At 50.7% G+C, this 18,096-nt stretch overlaps 4 protein-coding genes across 4 annotated transcripts; all 4 read left to right on the top strand.

The window, feature by feature from the left end:
• The first annotated feature begins 3,287 nt into the window (after positions 1–3,287).
• K441DRAFT_658715 (Urease, alpha subunit) lies at positions 3,288–6,428 on the top strand. Its single transcript, XM_067648406.1, has 6 exons — positions 3,288–3,668; positions 3,806–4,593; positions 4,655–5,546; positions 5,599–5,658; positions 5,718–5,897; positions 5,968–6,428. The coding sequence occupies exons 1-6, from the start codon at positions 3,321–3,323 to the stop codon at positions 6,046–6,048; spliced, it is 2,349 nt and encodes a 782-aa protein (XP_067504805.1). The 5' UTR covers positions 3,288–3,320; the 3' UTR covers positions 6,049–6,428.
• Positions 6,429–8,122: 1,694 nt separating this feature from the next.
• K441DRAFT_705124 (uncharacterized protein) lies at positions 8,123–12,871 on the top strand (the record flags this gene model as incomplete). Its single annotated transcript, XM_067653571.1, has 2 exons — positions 8,123–8,152; positions 8,332–12,871. The coding sequence occupies 2 exons, from the start codon at positions 8,123–8,125 to the stop codon at positions 12,604–12,606; spliced, it is 4,305 nt and encodes a 1,434-aa protein (XP_067504806.1). The 3' UTR covers positions 12,607–12,871.
• A 442-nt stretch (positions 12,872–13,313) lies between these two features.
• K441DRAFT_658716 (carbon-nitrogen hydrolase) lies at positions 13,314–14,466 on the top strand. The gene has a single exon (XM_067648407.1). The coding sequence runs from the start codon at positions 13,361–13,363 to the stop codon at positions 14,252–14,254; it is 894 nt and encodes a 297-aa protein (XP_067504807.1). The 5' UTR covers positions 13,314–13,360; the 3' UTR covers positions 14,255–14,466.
• Positions 14,467–15,256: 790 nt separating this feature from the next.
• K441DRAFT_676795 (HET-domain-containing protein) lies at positions 15,257–17,169 on the top strand (the record flags this gene model as incomplete). Its single annotated transcript, XM_067650995.1, has 4 exons — positions 15,257–15,275; positions 15,758–16,234; positions 16,291–17,073; positions 17,114–17,169. The coding sequence occupies 4 exons, from the start codon at positions 15,257–15,259 to the stop codon at positions 17,167–17,169; spliced, it is 1,335 nt and encodes a 444-aa protein (XP_067504808.1).
• Between the last annotated feature and the right edge of the window lie 927 nt (positions 17,170–18,096).

Below are 18,096 nucleotides of genomic sequence, written 5' to 3' on the forward strand. Positions count from 1 at the left end.
CAGGAGGCTCTATTATCGGAGGACCACCCANNTCGACTAGNATCACAGCATGAGCTTGCCGGAGCTTATCAAGCAAATGGGCAGGTTAAAGAGGCCGTTGAANTANTTGAACATGTTGTTAAGATTGAGGAGGCTCTATTATCAGAGGACCACCCAAGTCGACTAGTATCACAGCATGAGCTTGCCGGAGCTTATCAAGCAAATGGGCAGGTTAAAGAGGCCGTTGAATTAATTGAACATGTTGTTAGGATTCGGGAGGCTCTATTAGCAGAAGACCACCCAAGTCGACTAGCATCACAGCATGGGCTTGCTAGAGCTTATCAAGCAAATGGGCAGGTTAAAGAGGCCGTTGAACTACTTGAACATGTTGTTAAGATTCAGGAGGCTCTATTATCGGAGGACCACCCATATCGACTAGCATCACAGCACCAACTTGCTATAGCTTATCAAGCAAATGGGCAGGTTAAAGAGGCTATAGAGATACTTGAATGCGTCGTTGAAATTCAGAAGGTGCTTGCAGAGGATCATCCAAGTCGATTAGCATCACGACGCTCGCTTGCTATAGCTTACGAAGCAAACGGGCAAGCTAAGGAGGCTATAGAGATACTTGAACGCGTCGTTGAAATTCAGAAGGTGCTTGCAAAGGATCATCCAAGCCTCTTAGCATCACAACACGCGCTTCGAAGGCTCATACAGTGGTTGATAAGTTGCTCCCCCCTGTCGATGCTATTTCTTCTGTATTTAATATGCTTAATTCATGGAATTTATGGAGCTGTTGAAGAGGATTTGAGAAAGCTAGAGGTCTGACCATCAGACCTACCTAAACGACTACTCTAGAAATGGAAACTTTATAGTGGCCCAAGAGTTCTTACATGCTGCCGAAAGGTTCAACTTTTGCGGGGGTTATTTCCGTAGACCGTTATCACAGCCGGGACGCTAATTCCGTAAATGGTTGGACATCATAGAGCTCGTAGAGATGTTGATGAAGGTTCGAGAAAATCCAGGGGAATATTAAAATATCCCTTGATTCGTCTGCGTTAATCCAATATACACGCCTTATACTTCAATTATAAAGATATGTGATAGAGTTCATCTGACCGAAGGCTAGACTTTTCTTTTCGCTCTAGTAACCTCCGTAGTCGGACATTTTATTATACTCTGTTCCTGGTTACTGCTTCATGGATGGGCAAGATGATGCTTTGATCTGAGCAGAGGCTTAGCACGCTTGAGCATTCTTTAAGCGCGATCGACGTTTCGGCCGAGGTTGCTGCCCTGAGCTCAACCACTCCTTTGAGAGCGGACCGATTTTCTAGGATAATAGCGTTGTTTTCATATATGACAACCATCTCGTCGATATTTCAGCTTTTTTATGGACTGTCGTTGGCAGTTTCTGAATCATTCATGTTTACAAATAAGAAATGTTAAGCAACTTCGAGGATGCAAATCTTACTGAAGCAGCCTAGAAGTAATTTTCTGTCAACTCTCATTAGAAATTCTTGAGAATATTAACACAGAAAGGCACTAAGTAAACGCCGTCCATGATGTTAAATACACAAAATATTTTGAATATCCTAATACAATTGACATAAATATTTTACACGCGAGTTCATTTTCATAACAACAATGGCTTGAACCAGCTTTAAAATATCTCTTAAAATTAGGCCAGCGGTAAATTGACACCCCCTAATTGGCATACGGACGCCCCAATTGATACGCGGAGCACCCCCCACTGATTGAGTTTAGTTCCTTCCTGATCAAGTTAGAATATCACGTTTGTTTGACTTGTTTACATCTGCATCGCGAAAATCAAATTATTAAAATGCAACTTTTATAACTGCAACACCACGATCAAGTCTCGATTCTAGTTGTAGTACAAGTAGTAGAGTCCAAATTAGATTTGGAATGCGCCAAAGGAGCCCTCAGCAAAATTCTCCTAAAAGGGCAAGTCACCTAGGCCTCTGTAAACCTGTTGAATATTGCCGCCGACATCTTGTAAGTTATTCGTAGTAGTATTTTAACTTCCACCACTACCCCTATTACCCAAAATATTACCCATCTGCTCCTGAGTCAATTAATCGGATTATGTAGTGCTTTGTAAGACATCACGCGAACTAATTTAGGTGCTGCTACCTCCGCGGGCACGCCTGCGCCCACGCATAGTATATCTAGTATTTCGCTCGAATGCTGATGGCTCGCGGCGAGTCAATATATTAACCCAATTAGGAGTTACAGAGCCAGCTGGGCGGCCGCGGCGACGCTCAACAATTAGAGGCTCTTGAATAAGTAGTAGAGGATCAATAGGTGGGCAGGTAGGAGGGTCTGGCTGAGGGCGATCAAACCACCAGTGTTCGTTAATTTTGGTAAGCTCAATTTTAAGTACGGAGGTAGCGCTTCGGTGTAGCTGTTGGTGGAGTACGTGGGAGTAGGGGAGGCCGTATACAGCAGTCCAAGAGCCACTACAATTTGGCTGATAATTAGTAGACTTTGCAAGCTTTAGTTGGACCTTGAGGTGGCGGAGGCCCTGGGGCGTTACTTTGTATAAGATATCTTCGAACTCAGGCTCGCGAACGTCATGCGGTGGACGCGCGACGATTGTTCGCGATGTAAACAAGTCAAACGCACGTGATATTCTAACTTGACCGGGAAGGAACTAAACTCAATTAGTGGGGGGTGTCCGTATACCAATTAGGGGGTGTCAATTTACCGCTGGCCTAAAATTATCGAAGGTATCAGCGATGAGGCCGTAAAACTCTTTAGCTGCGTTGACTTTAGCTGGCGATGCAAAACCCCCACCTGCTCGCCTTCCCCTTTTCTTATCGGGAGAGCTAGCCCCGCAATCACCATAAACCACCACCATGGGAGTCGAAACACGCGGCGGGGCCCAACCTGAACAAAGACATGCCAATGAATTGGCACTGAAACCCCATTCCTAACCATTATCTCCATCCTATATTTTTATAACCCGACGACCATGCAGCTGTGCCCTAAGGAGGTAAACGGCTTCCAGGTACTCGGAGTGCCCCGCTAACGAGCTACAGCTGGACAAGCTCGTCATCTCGCAGCTCGGGCTGCTGGCCCAACGACGGCTGGCGAGAGGTGTCAAGCTGAACCACGCCGAGGCAACTGTAAGAGCCCCCCTCTACACCTCCTATAGTTGGCCTCGCCATGCTAACTAGCTCTCTCGTAGGCCCTAATCGCGAATAACCTCCAAGAAGTACCCCCCCTCCTTACTTGCCCCGTCCTAGAACGAATTGCAAAGGCGTAATGCTGAATACGCAACACAGCTCGTCCGTGATGGCAACCACACAGTCGCGGACCTCATGTCGATCGGCAAAACGATGCTGGGCCGCCGCCACGTGCAGCCGTCCGTTGTGTCCTCCCTCTCGGAGCTCATGATCGAGGGGACCTTCCCGACTGGCACATACCTTGTCACCGTACATCACCCGATCAGCAGCGACGACGGGGATCTCGAGAAAGCGCTGTACGGGTCCTTCCTGCCCGTGCCGTCCAACGACAAGTTCCCGCTGCCGGAAGCGAGCGTGTATGAGAGCTCGAAGCAGCCCGGCGCGGTGGTCGCCGTGAAGGGGGAGAGCGGGAGGATCAAGCTCAACGATGGGCGCAAGAGAATTAAGTTGAAGGTGGTTAGTAAGGGGGACAGGCCGATACAGGTGCGTTGACCCATCCTCCCACCCAAGAGACCCTCTGGCGGCACTCCCACACAGCCCCTCTCAGCCCTGCTGTCTCTATCTCTCTGCAAAGAACCTGGAGCACAAGCGGCGAGCCAATGCTAACACTCCATCCGCAGGTCGGCTCGCACTACCACTTCATCGAAACCAACCCGCAGCTCCTCTTCGACCGCACCCGCGCGCACGGCTACCGCCTCGACATCCCCGCCGGCACCAGCGTGCGCTTCGAGCCCGGCGACACCAAGACCGTCACCCTCGTCCAGATCGCCGGCAACCAGCACATCCGCGGCGGCAACGCGCTGGCCACCGGCGCCATCGGGGACGTCTCCGTCGCCGCCTCCATCGTCGAGAAGCTGCAGGCCGGCGGCTTCCTGCACGAGCCCGAGCCCCTTGGCGACGCGGCGCATATCGACATCTGCACTATGGAGCGCAGCGCCTATATCGGCATGTTTGGCCCGACGACGGGGGATTTGGTGCGGTTGGGCGCGACGGCACTGTGGGTGAAGGTTGAGAGGGATTGTACGCGGTATGGGGATGAGTGCTCGTTTGGTGGGGGGAAGACGCTGCGGGAGGGGATGGGGCAGGCGGGCGGGAGGTCGGATGCGGAGACGTTGGATACGGTCATCACGAATGCGTTGGTGGTGGATTGGAGTGGGATCTACAAGGCGGATATTGGGATTAAGAATGGCATTATTGTGGGCATAGGCAAGGCGGGTAACCCGGACGTTATGGAGGGTGTGGATCCGAAGTTGGTGGTGGGGTCTTGCACTGATGTGATTGCGGGGGAGAAGAGCATTGTGACGGCGGGTGGGTTCGATACGCATATTCATTTTATCTGTCCACAGCAGGCTTATGAGGCAATCGCATCTGGGATCACGACAATGCTTGGAGGTGGGACGGGGCCCAGGTATGTCTTCCCAAAGCTCAATTTTCTAAATGATGGGACGAGATAGTAATGCGTGATATAGTACTGGAACCAACGCCACAACCTGCACGCCCGGTGTAACCCACGTCCGCCAGATGCTGCAAGCCGTCGACGCGCTCCCGCTCAACTTCGGCATCACAGGCAAAGGTAACGATAGCGAGCCAGGCCCGCTCCGCGAGCAGGCTGAAGCCGGCGTGTGCGGTCTCAAGCTCCACGAAGATTGGGGCACTACTCCAGCTGCCATCGATACGTGCTTGAGCGTCTGCGATGAGCACGACATCCAGACGTTGATCCATACCGACACGCTTAACGAGTCTGGCTTCGTCGAGCAGACGATAAAAGCATTTAAGGGTCGCGCGATCCATACGTACCATACTGAGGGTGCGGGCGGTGGACACGCGCCTGATATCATTAGCGTGGTGGAGCACGAGAACGTCTTACCCTCTAGTACGAATCCTACTCGTCCGTATACGAAGAATACGCTGGACGAGCACCTCGACATGCTGATGGTGTGCCATCACCTTTCGAGGAATATCCCTGAGGATGTTGCCTTCGCGGAGAGCCGCATTCGTGCTGAAACAATTGCTGCGGAGGATGTGCTACATGATCTTGGCGCTATTAGCATGATGTCTTCCGACTCACAAGCAATGGGTAGATGTGGTGAGGTTATTCTGAGGACCTGGAATACCGCGCACAAGAATAAGGTCCAGCGGGGTACTTTGAAGGAAGATGAGGGTTCTGATGCGGATAATTTCAGAGTGAAGAGGTATATCAGCAAGTATACGGTCAATCCGGCAATTGCGCAGGGTATGGGGCATATTATTGGTAGTGTGGAAGTAGGCAAGCTGGCCGACTTGGTTGTGTGGGACCCGGCGAGCTTTGGGGTCAAGCCGAAGCTGGTGGTGAAGAGCGGCATGATTTCTTACGCACAGATGGTGAGTTCTGCTGACTCAAAGAAATGAGGTGCTGGCAGCTGACTGGCGTTAGGGTGATCCAAACGCGTCAATCCCAACGGTTGAGCCGGTGGTTATGAGGCCGATGTTCGCGGTATGTTCGCGTCTCTTCTCACTAAGTCTCTAATGATGTTTACTAATGGCTGGGTGTAGCCTTTTGTGCCGCCGACAAGCATCACTTTCGTATCGAAGGCCTCGATTGAGTCTGGGGTCGTCGGGTCTTACAATCTCCGCAAGCGTGTTGAGGCTGTCAAGAACTGCAGGAGTATTGGAAAGAAAGATATGAAGTATAATGATAGCATGCCCAAGATGAAGGTTGATCCTGAGAGATATGTAAGCGAACTGCAAGGATCTGCTAGCGTGCTTATGGTAAAGAAACAGTCGCTAATTTGAAATTATCTAGACCGTTGAAGCGGATGGAATGGTATGTAAGGCGGAGCCGGCGACAGAGCTGCCACTCACGCAGGCGTACTTCGTCTACTGAGAGGATTGAGTTTAGTGATTTAGGGAATTCGATTAGGAAAAAGGATTTGATGTTCTAATGTGGCGATACTGATCCAAGGATATCTTAGATATGAAATTGAATTTACGGTGCATGATACTCCCGTCGAATTGGTTATCAATGGATCGGTTGTCTCGAACTGAAGAGGGCTTAAGCTCTCAGACGGCTCAAAGAGTCTTGTTTAAACCTGCATACACCGTTTCTGAGCTTTGGTTAGATTTCAGAATCTGATGAGCCCCCTGAAACTGATGTGATGACAGAGCGCAGCGCGTGGTACAATGTGAAAGGAAATCACGGCGGCAATATTGTCATTGGATTATAGTTTGAAGGGTAGGCGGTGAAAGATTTAATATCTCATTATCAGACCAAGCTCACTTTTGTTCCTTTGGAACGAGTTCGCAGGCGTCTCGCTGGAATTTACATGGAGGGACAGCGCTTCCGTTGTGTGAGTATACAAGTCGTGAAGCTTTCATCACCGTGCATTCAGCCGCAGTGACAGGTACGCGCGCGGCCTCCGCACGATCGGCCATGCAGTTCATGCGAGATGTTTCTCGAAGGTTGTTGTGGTGTTGACAAGGAGTCGTGATAGATGTCGTCATTTTGCATAACACCCTGCCTGAGAAGGATGCTACGCGCGCGGTCTCGAAAGTGAGAATGGGCCTGTTGATCTTTGTCGTGCATCAAGCTGATGTCGAAATACGCGAGGTGTGACGGCAGGTCGCGCATCCCGACGGCATCATATGGCACTTTCGAGGGACTCTGATACATGATGGAGTTTGTTTGCTAGAGTCAGCCAAGTCTTTCGTCGCTTGGCATGCAGGTACCCTTTCCGCATAATCTCAGCTCGTCGGCTTTGTACGAGGGAAGACCGAACGAAGGCCTGCTAGTCGTGCCAGTGAAGGGTGGTGAGGACCACAAAATATAGGAGTTTGAGTAACGTAATAAAGGGGCCTTATATGATCCTCCTGGGGCTCTTCGGTGGATTAAAGCGGAGCTGAAATGAGACTTTCGCACTCCACCGAAAAACTATCAGACGTGAAAGGGAGGGGCAAGGCTGTGCAAATAGGGGATTGGCTGGAGATGGGGGCAATGGTGGTAAGCTGTTGCAGGCCTTATCGCTACCGGATGACACGCATTAGAGCCCGCTCAGCGCCGCGACTGGCAGTGGGCTGTTTGCTGTGGGTGCACAATTGCGAGGCCTGCTCATGCCTGCTTTGCCAGGTGGCCCGGCGAAGTGACTTTGGTCCCTGCAGGCTTGGAAGCTTGATTGGCTCCACGCTGTGGCAAGCTCGGATGCTGCAGGGGTGTCATCATCAACCATCAACCACCCACCGTGCTCTGTCGACCTCCAGGTCATTTTGTTTGGTGGCCAGCGCTGGGAGTGATGGAGGTGACGGGGAACGTTGTGGTGGGTGCAGGTAGCGTGCTGAGAGGGCGGGCGGGAGTAATATTATGCCCTCGGAGGCGTACATGAGGCCCTTTCGTACTTCCTTCGTTCCCTTCCGCTGCTGCCATTTGTGTTCCTGGTTTCTTGGGACGGCAGCCACTTTGGGAGTAACTACTCTTTTCAATTCTCCTCTGCGGACGCTGCCTCTGTGCCGTCCGCCTTGTAGGTATCCTTCATCTTTAATCCTAATTTCCTTACCTCGCCGCCTGCTGTTCCGCTGTCTCTGAAAAAATGACTTGTTGACGAATCTCACCGACTTCCATTTCCGCACTTGCTGCCTCAATACGAACCTTGAGCCTTGCAAACACCAGCATTCTTGGTTCCAAAACAGAGTTCTCATCACCAAACATACTTGGAAACCTGATTGGAAATGCAACGACAAAAGGAGAATGAAACGAGTGGTAGGCTTTGGTAGAGAGACGGAACTTTTAGGGCTGAAACGGTACGTACCCATAGAAAACCCCCACAGAAACAGGATCGCTGATTGATGCCTACAATTGTATACTCCGCAAGAATTGACCACTCGAGGAGGAGATAGAAGCTAATTTATAGTCATGTGCAGCTTCTAGGCGTATTTCCACTTGGGCTCCTCTCGATATCCCAAACGAGATGCACTCGTTGCGGTCGAGACTTCCTCATGTAAACCGTAAAACAAGCTCTAGGAGGATAGCGAGGCAGCTGCTTGGAGAATACACTCTACTGCTGATCCGGTAGCATTGGATAGCCTGTGCATTGGCTAGTGTGAGTAACATATTGTTACAGTGCTGAAGTCGGGCGCTGATATCGGGCCCAGGAGCAGTAACATGGCTACTCACCAGCCTCCTCTACCGGTTTCAGTTCATTCACTCCACCGAGTCACCACGCCAGTTACCCCGATTCATTCACCTCATCAGTCCCTTAGCTCGACACCGTCACGGACTCCCGTCCACACGCTAACATTACACGAGTATCGCAAGCAGCAAAATACGCCCAGCCCTCAGTCCATCACGCCCGGCAGGCGTTTGAAGAGGAAGGCCGCTGCATCAGGTTTAAATGCAATTGAGCGCATCCCCCCGGCTCCTGGAACCCCGGTACAGCACTTTCCACCTTCGTCACAGGCTAGGCAGCAGTCCGATTGCCGGACGGGAAAGACGGCGCTTCAGCGGTCACCATCCTTCACCTCACTACTCGCGACATCACAACATCAGCCGTTTGGATCTTCCTCATCTGCACCGCAGGATCCCGGCGGCACCAATTCAGATTATCCGTCAACCGACGAAGCTGAGGGTTTCTATCGTTCGGGCGAACACTTTAAAACCTTCAAGAAAAGAACTTTCAAGCCAATCAAGCATTTACCGCGACCACTACCTCTCTCTGCGCGTCCTCCAGTTCCATCTCCACTGCGCTCAGACACCTCAACTGAGAACTTGCTATCTAGCGCGGGTTTGACTACAGGATCAACACTCTCTCTTTCAAGTTTCCCTCAGCCACCTCGATTTGAGGAAGCGGTTCCCTTAACTCAAGCTGGCGAACCCGCTTCTCCACGTGTAAACATTAGCATCACAACAACTGCGCCAGCGACTCCTCCGGAAACTCCTGCTGTTGTGCACTACAGAGGTGCTTCATTTGACCTGGTCAATCCCCACCAATCATTGTATTTGCATAACATTGAGACGCCGGCAGACCGTGATGCCGACTTTGTTGACTACTTCCAAGTGCGACCCTCAAACGAATTACTGAGAGGACCAGATACAGTTCAGCAGTCGATGGCTGGCAGCGATAAGGACTCCCCCTACCTGACAGACAAAATGGCTCCGCAACGCGCTCTTTTCGATGACCTACCATCCGCATATCAGTCAATCACCGGCTCGAATCGCAACTTCCAGACACCGCCCATGCCAAATATTGATCTTCCACTTCCGCCTACACCTGCCGCATTTAGCCCTAAGTCTTCGACGTACTCCACACCTGATCAACCATACATCGGAAAGTTTGCACCTGCGCCTCTTAAAATAAACAAACCTATTACTTCACCGAGTTTCATGCAGCGCTTGTCACGAGCTTTCACCCGCAAGGGTCATCAGGCCAAGCCAAAACCAGCAGCTGTGAGCGAGGAGTTGAGGTATATGTCGAGAGGTACAACACCACGCGTATCTAGGACTTATGCAAGACCGCTGAGTCAAAATAATCAATCTGCTCCAGTTATCTCCATGGAGGAAGAGCGAGGTATTGAAAAGCCTCGGGCTATGGACCCAGCTTCTATGTCAGAAGGAGATCTGGGGTACAGCAGATACTACGATGTTGAATCATTCTATCCGTCCTCTACTGTTGGTGGTGATGAACGCGACCGATCATCCATGTACCCGCCAAGCATCTTCAATCGAAGCAGCGTGCCCTATGGTGTCAGGATGGCGGGGACTGATTACTCGACCGAGGCTGATTTGCACTCCTATACGTATCAATTCGGTGATTCTACCCGCTCTAGTGAGCGTACATCCCGAGGAAGGATAACGCAAGAGTTTTTAAGACACCCTGACATGCCAAATCCTGACAAAACTGACACGATAAGTAAGATCATTGACAATTATGGAGGTATTGACGTCTCGGAGACTTCTCTGCTCGATCTCATGGATGAAGAAGATGCTGAGGACACGATTCGACTTTCAGGTTTCGAAACCCAACACAGCGACACTAGTCAGCAATTTATACGCCCCCACCACTCCTCTAGATGGAGTCTATTCGATTTTGGCCTTCGGAGGGGAAGCAGCAGCGATGGAAGTACTGTTTCTGGACCGAAAACCCCAGAGCAGCCCAACCTTTTCCCGAGGATGCCAGGACTTTTTAGAGGTGCTGTTGGTTCCGCGCCTCAGGCGCCTTTGCCTCTTGAACCGCCGATCGAACTTGAAGGGCCTCGTCGTCCATTTGCCCGTCGAGATATGTCTTCTGAGATGTTCTCTAACTCATCATATGGAGACACTCGAAACCTCCTGCTTCTTTCCCAACCTTTCAGTTCATTCGGCGTGCCAAAAATTCAAGAACCTCTTGGAGAGCCGGCAAGTGCATCATCAGAACTTCTCCCACATTTGAGTAATCGGGAGGCGACTCAAAACGACAGCTACAGCTCTGCCGAATCCAGGCCAAATCAGCCGTCATTTGATCGCATAGTAAACGAGCAGATAAAACGCTTGAGCCAGATTAGTGTAAAGAGCAATCTCAGTGGGGGTATCTTCGCCGTCAGCACACCCGGTACACCCAGGGGAGAGGAAGACCACCGCCCTCCAAGTCCGGTAAGTCCAATTACTCCTGTCGTGCTTGGGCGACCACTCGATCCTTCCTCGTCTTACTCACAAGACGATGGAAACACTGCACCTTCAGAGGCTCTTGGTGAAGTAGAGCGGCTATTCTCAGAGCCTGGCGATAGTCAACAGAGCCCTCCCTCCATTCCTAGAATGTGGAGAAAGATATCTCCAGCTCGTCGCAATGAGCCGCCAGAGCGTGGATCTCCGGAAAAGGATTCTTACACTGGCATGAATGATGAGGAGGATGAGCGGGATTGGGAAACCGTTGCGGAGCAGAGTCGTGCCAACCTTCCACGTGAATCAACTGAGGAGAGTGTTGCGGGTTACTCGAGCTATGGTGGCAGCATGAACACGCTGGGAGATATTTTGGTCCATCCCGGCGACGACAGGTACGCCCACACTTACAAGTTTTCGCATTCAGATACGGGAGAGCCTGTTCTTTTACCTTTGTATAATTTTCAAGGTGCAACTGGGTTTCCGAATCGTAATGCGCTGACGCCTCCAAGAGTGGCATCCAGTCCTTATCGACATCCGAGTCCTTTGTTAGACCATGTACACCCTTTCAAATCCTCGCCTCCGCCGATAGGCGTGAAGTCAAAGTCCAGCTATTCCGCATTCACCCTTGACAATGTTGAACAGATGCCCCCAATGCCGAATATTGATACAGTCCGACAGGCCCAGGGGTCGCTGCAGGCCCGTACACGACTTAGTCCCAGACATCGTCAGGACGCTTACCGACCTGCCGCGCATCCGTACGAGTTAAGCGACAAAGAGACGATGGACTTACTTAGCTCGGGCCCGAATGATACAATTTTATATGAGGAACAGGACCAGATGCTGCACACCCCTCCCACGTCTCGAGGGATGAGGCCCAATGACAGAACTGACGGCTACATCGACTCGATGCAAGGCCAACCGCCAACCACAAGCAGCCCCCTGACAGAACGCGACAATTCATTTTCAAAATTGACAGTTCTTGGTCCAAGAGGGAACTTGACTGGAACGCCTCTGGGCACAGGCATGCATGAGGCTGGCAGTAGTCTTGCGGACTCAAGTAGTCCTGGTGTAGCCTGGGATTCCACTCCGAGTAAAGCTCCGGAGAATTCGTCACCTGGGTATTTCCCTTCTTCTGAAACTCGGTATGCGTCCTCTCCAATGACCCAATTCCCTGCATCTCCATTCACTCCTTTTGCAACTGTTGAGCACGGAACTCCAAGTCACACTCCTCATGGTTCAAAGGCTTCCAACAAGTCACAGGATAGACTTCTTCTCGCACATAGGAGGCAGCGAACACGGGAAGCTCTCCCTCGTTCCGGCCCTCAAGGCCATAGTATCCGCTCGAAACGTGCTTCAGTCCGTGGACAAACGAAGCTGAGGGAGATGGTCCTCACGTCCCCTGATACATCAACCATTCGGACAGAGGACACAAGACTTTCTCGATTCATTAGTAATGATCGGCCAATGTCGGGTGAAACGACTTCGCCTCTGCGAACGTATCACCCTGTTACCAGACTTCCGAGTGAGAATAGCCCACACCTACTTCATCACAGTCCTCCAAGCTCATCAGTATATCATAAGCGAAAGCAACGCCTGTCTTGGATGCTGTTCGTCATACTCGTGTGGTTTCCTCCGTTCCTTGTACTCTACGCTTTCGGAAAGACAGATCGACTGATCTCGTACATGAGCAAGGGCGAAGTTGAAGAATGTGGTCGAACACAAAAGAGGATCGCAATGTGGGCCGGGGTTACTGGATCTATCATCATCCCTGTTGTGATCATCGTTTTGCTGGTGCTAGCGCATCTTTCTGTTATTTGACGTGTGTGCAGATTGCTGTCATACTATCATCGCAAACCTCGGAAGGATTCTCCTGACGGGCTATCTGAGCAACTTGCTGTCCCTATTATTCCCCCATCTGCAGGACGGCAGATATGGATAAGACGCGTGGCGTGGTGGTGGTTTTGTACGTGAGGAATTGTTTTGGAAGGATAAAAAAAATTTAGGTTCTGCATGGCAGGCACAATAGCTCAAAAAGGACAATAATAAGGACAATAGATATGGATGTAATTCATCATCACAGGGGACGTCAGTAGCATTTCTCTTGGCACTACTTTTCACCGCTTCGCCTCTCCACAATCCACGACAACCATTTCTCTTTTTCTTCTGCATTTTGGCCGGTGGAATGGTGTTCACGGTGGTTGGCATAAGGCTTGGGCCTTTCCGATTCAAAGGGTTTTTGGGATGCATACTCAGCGTGGGCAGCATGAGGTCTTTTGTCTGGACAGCAGCTTCATGGTGACACAGCTTTTCTCTTCCTCATGATGTTACGATTTTGTGTTGACGATCGGGCATCGGTAGAAATTACCCATAACCTACTTAATAAAAGAAACCTCGAAAACGATTTTGATGTCAACTTTCAATGGCGCTTTACTGCATTAGGCATTCCGCGATCGGAGTTTGGGAAAACATCCACGCCCCACCATCTCAATACCCTGAAGGGCGCACTCACGAAGCCTCACGGAGCTCTGTTACCCCTCACCGTATCAATTTGCCTTGAACTAATAAACTAAACATGGCCAGACTGCTAAAAACCCCGGTCAAGCTCGCGCTGATCCAGCTCGCGACGACCGCCGACAAAGCGCACAACCTCTCCCACGCCCGTACGAAGGTGCTCGAGGCCGCAAAAGCAGGCGCGCGCATCGTCGTGCTCCCCGAGTGCTTCAACTCACCCTACGGCACCAAGTACTTCCAGCAATACGCCGAAACCCTGCTGCCCTCCCCGCCCTCGGCATCCCAGTCCCCAACCTACCACGCGCTCTCGCAGCTCGCGCGCGACAGCAACGCGTACATCGTCGGCGGCAGCATCCCGGAGCTAGAGGCCTCGAGCAAGAAGCTCTACAACACATCGCTGACCTTTGCGCCGTCGGGGGAGCTGCTCGCGACGCACCGGAAGGTGCATCTGTTCGACATCGACATCCCCGGCAAGATCCGGTTCAAGGAGTCCGAGGTGCTGAGCCCAGGGAACAAGGTCTCGCTGGTCGAGTTGCCCGAGTACGGCAAGGTCGCCGTGGCTATCTGCTACGATGTCCGGTTCCCCGAGCTGGCGACCATCGCGGCGCGCAGGGGCGCGTTTCTGCTGCTGTATCCTGGCGCGTTCAATTTGACGACTGGGGCGCTGCATTGGGAGTTGCAGGCGCGCGCGAGGGCGATGGATAATCAGGTCTATGTGGGGTTGTGCTCGCCGGCGAGGGATATGGAGGCGGAGTATCATGCGTGGGGGCATAGCATGGTAGTGGATCCGAATGCGGAGATTTTGGGGGAGCTGGATGAGAAGGAGGGGGTTGTGATGGCGGAGCTGAGGGCGGAGCGGATTGAGGAGGTTAGGAAGGGAATTCCGTTGGAGACGCAGAGAAGGTTTGATGTGTATCCGGATGTTAGTGAGGGGAAGATTAGGTTCGAGGAGTAAGAGGGGGAGTGGGAGGTCTGTGGATGGTGTGTAGTTCGGTTTGATATACCGGCTTTTATACTGTATATATTCACTTGGTATGAAAAGCAAACACGACCCCGACAGAATCTCGGAACTTTTGGCATGTTTTCCGGCAATCATTGTGCATAAGAGGAGAGCGAATGGCGTACTCATCCAACTTCTAGACCTGTTATTCAAGATCAATATGCGGCCGCTTTCCAACTAAAATTAAGCCCAAATTGTGCATTCAAGTTACCAACTCTCTAGAGAATATTCGGCCTAGTTAGATGATGCATTTAGGGCAGCGAGATTCGAGCTCGGACCTCAAGCTAATCGAGGGAAACGCCTAATTGACTATGGGAAGGTCATCCATCCAATGGAAATATATCATCGCACAGCCTCGTGTAGAACGTTTGAGACGTCCGGTAGACATCTGGAAAGTCTCACCATCCACTGTTCCCTCTAATCAGCAAGGTTCTGCTCCCTATATTTACGAAAAGCCCCGTACTATTTTCTTAACCCATTGGTAACGAAATCTTGTAAGAATTATTAGTATATTGGTAAGGCTGACATTGGACGGTTTCTAGTGGGAGAGTTATTGGGAAGAGAGGGGTTTTTCCTAGTCTTGCTTTACAGCTTAAGTATAAGCTGAGTAGATTCACTCTCTGACCGCATACCTGTTATCTCTATTTATAATACTCCTGATTACAATTTTAGTAATATTACCCGACTTCTCTATTACCTATTTAGCTCTTGAATCAGTTCTATGGAACTCTTGAGAAAGGGAAAACTAAGACGGATAGACTAGGCGAAGTGGAAGAAGTGCATGCAACTTAATTGAACTATTCTAGATAGTTTCCTGCCATAGACGTATCGTTTCGAGCCCTAAGAGCTCGAAATTTATGGCCTCGGCACTGTCGAGGACAATCACACTACTCCGGGACGGCCATGCGTATATCCAGGCATCGTTACCGGAGAACTTAGCCCAGACAGCAGAGTCGTATGGCCAGAGTTTGCCTAAGTAAGTTTGGGCTAAGGGGGGCGAGAATTGACAGACGAATTTGAGATTCGCGAGAAGGGTTCAAAGGGAGTGTCTCCTAGTCCCGTGTAATAGCGGAAGGGGGTGTTCGATATGACGAAAAGTCTGAAGGCTGGTTAATAAAACTTTATTGAGTTGGAAGTAGGACGTAATATAATGCTGGTGAGGAGCGTTGCAAATTCCTAGTGTCGAGCTTCGTTGGCCCAGTCAACGCCTTCAAAGCGGGAAAGAAAGGAATAGTAGAGGCACGCGGCAGCCTCATGAATACATATTGAGTAATCCATTGACGTATAAAGTAAATAATGTTAAATAATCCAGGCTCTACTCCACTGTCACGTGTCGTTGTCGTTGTTGGGTAGTCATTACGTATGAAGCTAGCAACGACGTGTGCATTTGCGCACTATAGAAGCTTTTGCGATCTTGGCCTTAGAAATGAATACTTTAGTAATAACTACATGCTGCAGTGGGGTTGCTGGAAATACGACGAGGTTTCAGCTCGAGTAAAGCTGTCGGGCTTTATTTATCCGGTAGTACTGTACCCCCTCACCCCTTTAACAGTGAAATCTTCAGCTACCCTCAGGCTGCCGAAATACACTTAATATGCATGACAGTCTACGAAATGCGCTGTTCCTCATGCAATGCAATAGCACTGTTAGACTCAAAATCTTTACCAGTTACATTCCCTAATTTCATCAAATGGGAGGAGAGTCTTTACGATAGTTTCGAAGGCCTTGATGCGTCAGCCGCCGAAGGATGCGAACTCTGCCGCCTCTGGCGCAGTTATCTAATATACGGTGCGGCAGCATCTGGAGTGTCTATTGAAGTGTCGGCTACGCGAAACCCAATTATCATTAAGAAGAGCAACACAGGTGGATGGATATCTTGTGGGCAGACCGAAGTGTCTTTTCAAGGACGAAGTACCCATAACGACTCTTCACAAGGTACTCATATTTTGAGACGACGACCATGCCTTGCTCTTAGCTGAACCTTTCAGAAGTGGGCCAAATACACTATAACGCCGCAGTAGAGGAGAACTTCAGTCAGGCTCGGCGATGGCTAAGAAATTGCGTCGATAGCCATCCAAAATGCGGCGCTGGCCAAAGTTCAGTGGATTCCATGGCCATACTCCCGACTCGAGTCATTGATGTAGGTCCGTTAGATGGCTCCCAAGAGCCACGGCTTCTCATCTCGGACGGCAAGCGGGCGCCATACATTTCACTGTCTCACTGCTGGGGAGGAAGCCAGCATACATATAAACTCTCCCACGACACACTCTTAACATGGCAACAAGGGATTCCTCTAGCCAGTCTGCCTCGTACGTTCCGGGATGCTGTGCACGTAACGAGGAAGCTCGAGCAACGCTACCTATGGATTGACTCGCTCTGCATCATTCAACCAACCCCTGACGACGACAGCGACTGGCAGAAAGAAGGAGCCGTTATGGGGGATATATACCGCAATAGCATTTGTAATATTGCCGCTACCGTGGCGAAAAACAGCCACTCTGGATTCCTCACTGAACGCCCAGGAGCAAGATACCTGCTTAGGCCCTGTAAACTTCGGGATATAAACAACAAAGGTATCCACGTTCTGCCTCCTCAACCTAACTTTTCAGAGATAGTAGATAATGCCCCTCTAAATCGCAGAGCTTGGGTGTTACAAGAGCGAATGCTTTCGCCGAGGATCTTGCACTGGGCACCTGAAGGCATGTTCTGGCAATGTACCAAAACGTGGGCGTCTGAGGATGTACCCGATGGCTTGATTTATGAAGATCCAGGTGGTGTGACGGGCGTAGACATCCTTACTCTAACCACCTACAGTGCAACGACGTGGGAGTGGTTCCGCCTCATCGAAAACTACACTAGCCGCGGCATGACTAACGATGCTGATAAGCTGCCAGCTCTCTCCGGTATTTCCAGGATCATTGGCTCTAATACTGGGTCAAGATATTACGCTGGGCTTTGGCTGCACCCTACGGCAAAGCGGCTTAATGATTTTAGACCGGCCCAGGCGTCAGGCGCGCCTGAATTAAGTTTCACAGCGGGGTTGATGTGGCAGAGCGATTCTACTATTTCGAATACCCCGCGCCGGCCGAAATCATACGTTGCGCCGTCCTGGTCCTGGGCCTCTGTCGTCGGCGCCATTCGGTACTCCTCTGCTCGCGGACCAGTCGGGGGTTGGATGGATATCCGATGGGAGATCAAAGCCGACGTCGTTGCGGTCGACACGGCGCCCGTTGTGGATCCTTACGGTCAAGTTTCTGCTGGTAGGCTTGAGATCTGTGGCGTGCTCCTGGACGGTTTCCGAGCTGTTCCAATGCCGGGCCCGGTGATACCGGACTCGCGGAATGGGCTTGATGCGCCAACTGGACCTCAGTATTGTGCCATTTTACATGCTGATAGGCCGAGACTTGAAGGATTGGAGAGGTACTCAGATGGTGCGTTCGATAGTCATGTCTGCTTTGATGTTGTGCCTACGACGCCGTGGGAGGACTTTAGCTGCTTGCTGATCGCTACGTATGTGAATGATATTGTGCAAGGCTCAAACTGGAGGTATAGTGCTATGGCCTTGACACGATCCCAGGATGGGTCAGGGACGTATGAGAGAGTCGGGTGGGCCCGGTTAGGAGATGGATTCAGTGGCTGTTTCGATATATGTAAAATGAGAACCCTTACAGTTGTGTAGAAGAATCTAGAATTAGTCAAGAATTTCAGGGAAAGGTGGCAGTTAGTGTCATATCTTTTCAACAGACGATCTATGGTATCAGATACGTCTCATGAGGCAATTGCTACCGACATACGTG

This window comes from Cenococcum geophilum (genome assembly GCF_001692895.1).
Source record: "Cenococcum geophilum 1.58 unplaced genomic scaffold K441scaffold_17, whole genome shotgun sequence".
NCBI lineage: Eukaryota > Fungi > Ascomycota > Dothideomycetes > Gloniales > Gloniaceae > Cenococcum > Cenococcum geophilum.

Coding starts and splice junctions, on each gene's coding strand:
- K441DRAFT_658715 (XM_067648406.1), top strand. CDS start 3,321: ATGTCGATCGGCAAAACGATGCTGGGCCGCCGCCACGTGCAGCCGTCC. Junction 3,669..3,805: donor AGGGGGACAGGCCGATACAG/GTGCGTTGACCC, acceptor CTCCATCCGCAG/GTCGGCTCGCACTACCACTT. Junction 5,547..5,598: donor TGATTTCTTACGCACAGATG/GTGAGTTCTGCT, acceptor GACTGGCGTTAG/GGTGATCCAAACGCGTCAAT.
- K441DRAFT_658716 (XM_067648407.1), top strand. CDS start 13,361: ATGGCCAGACTGCTAAAAACCCCGGTCAAGCTCGCGCTGATCCAGCTC.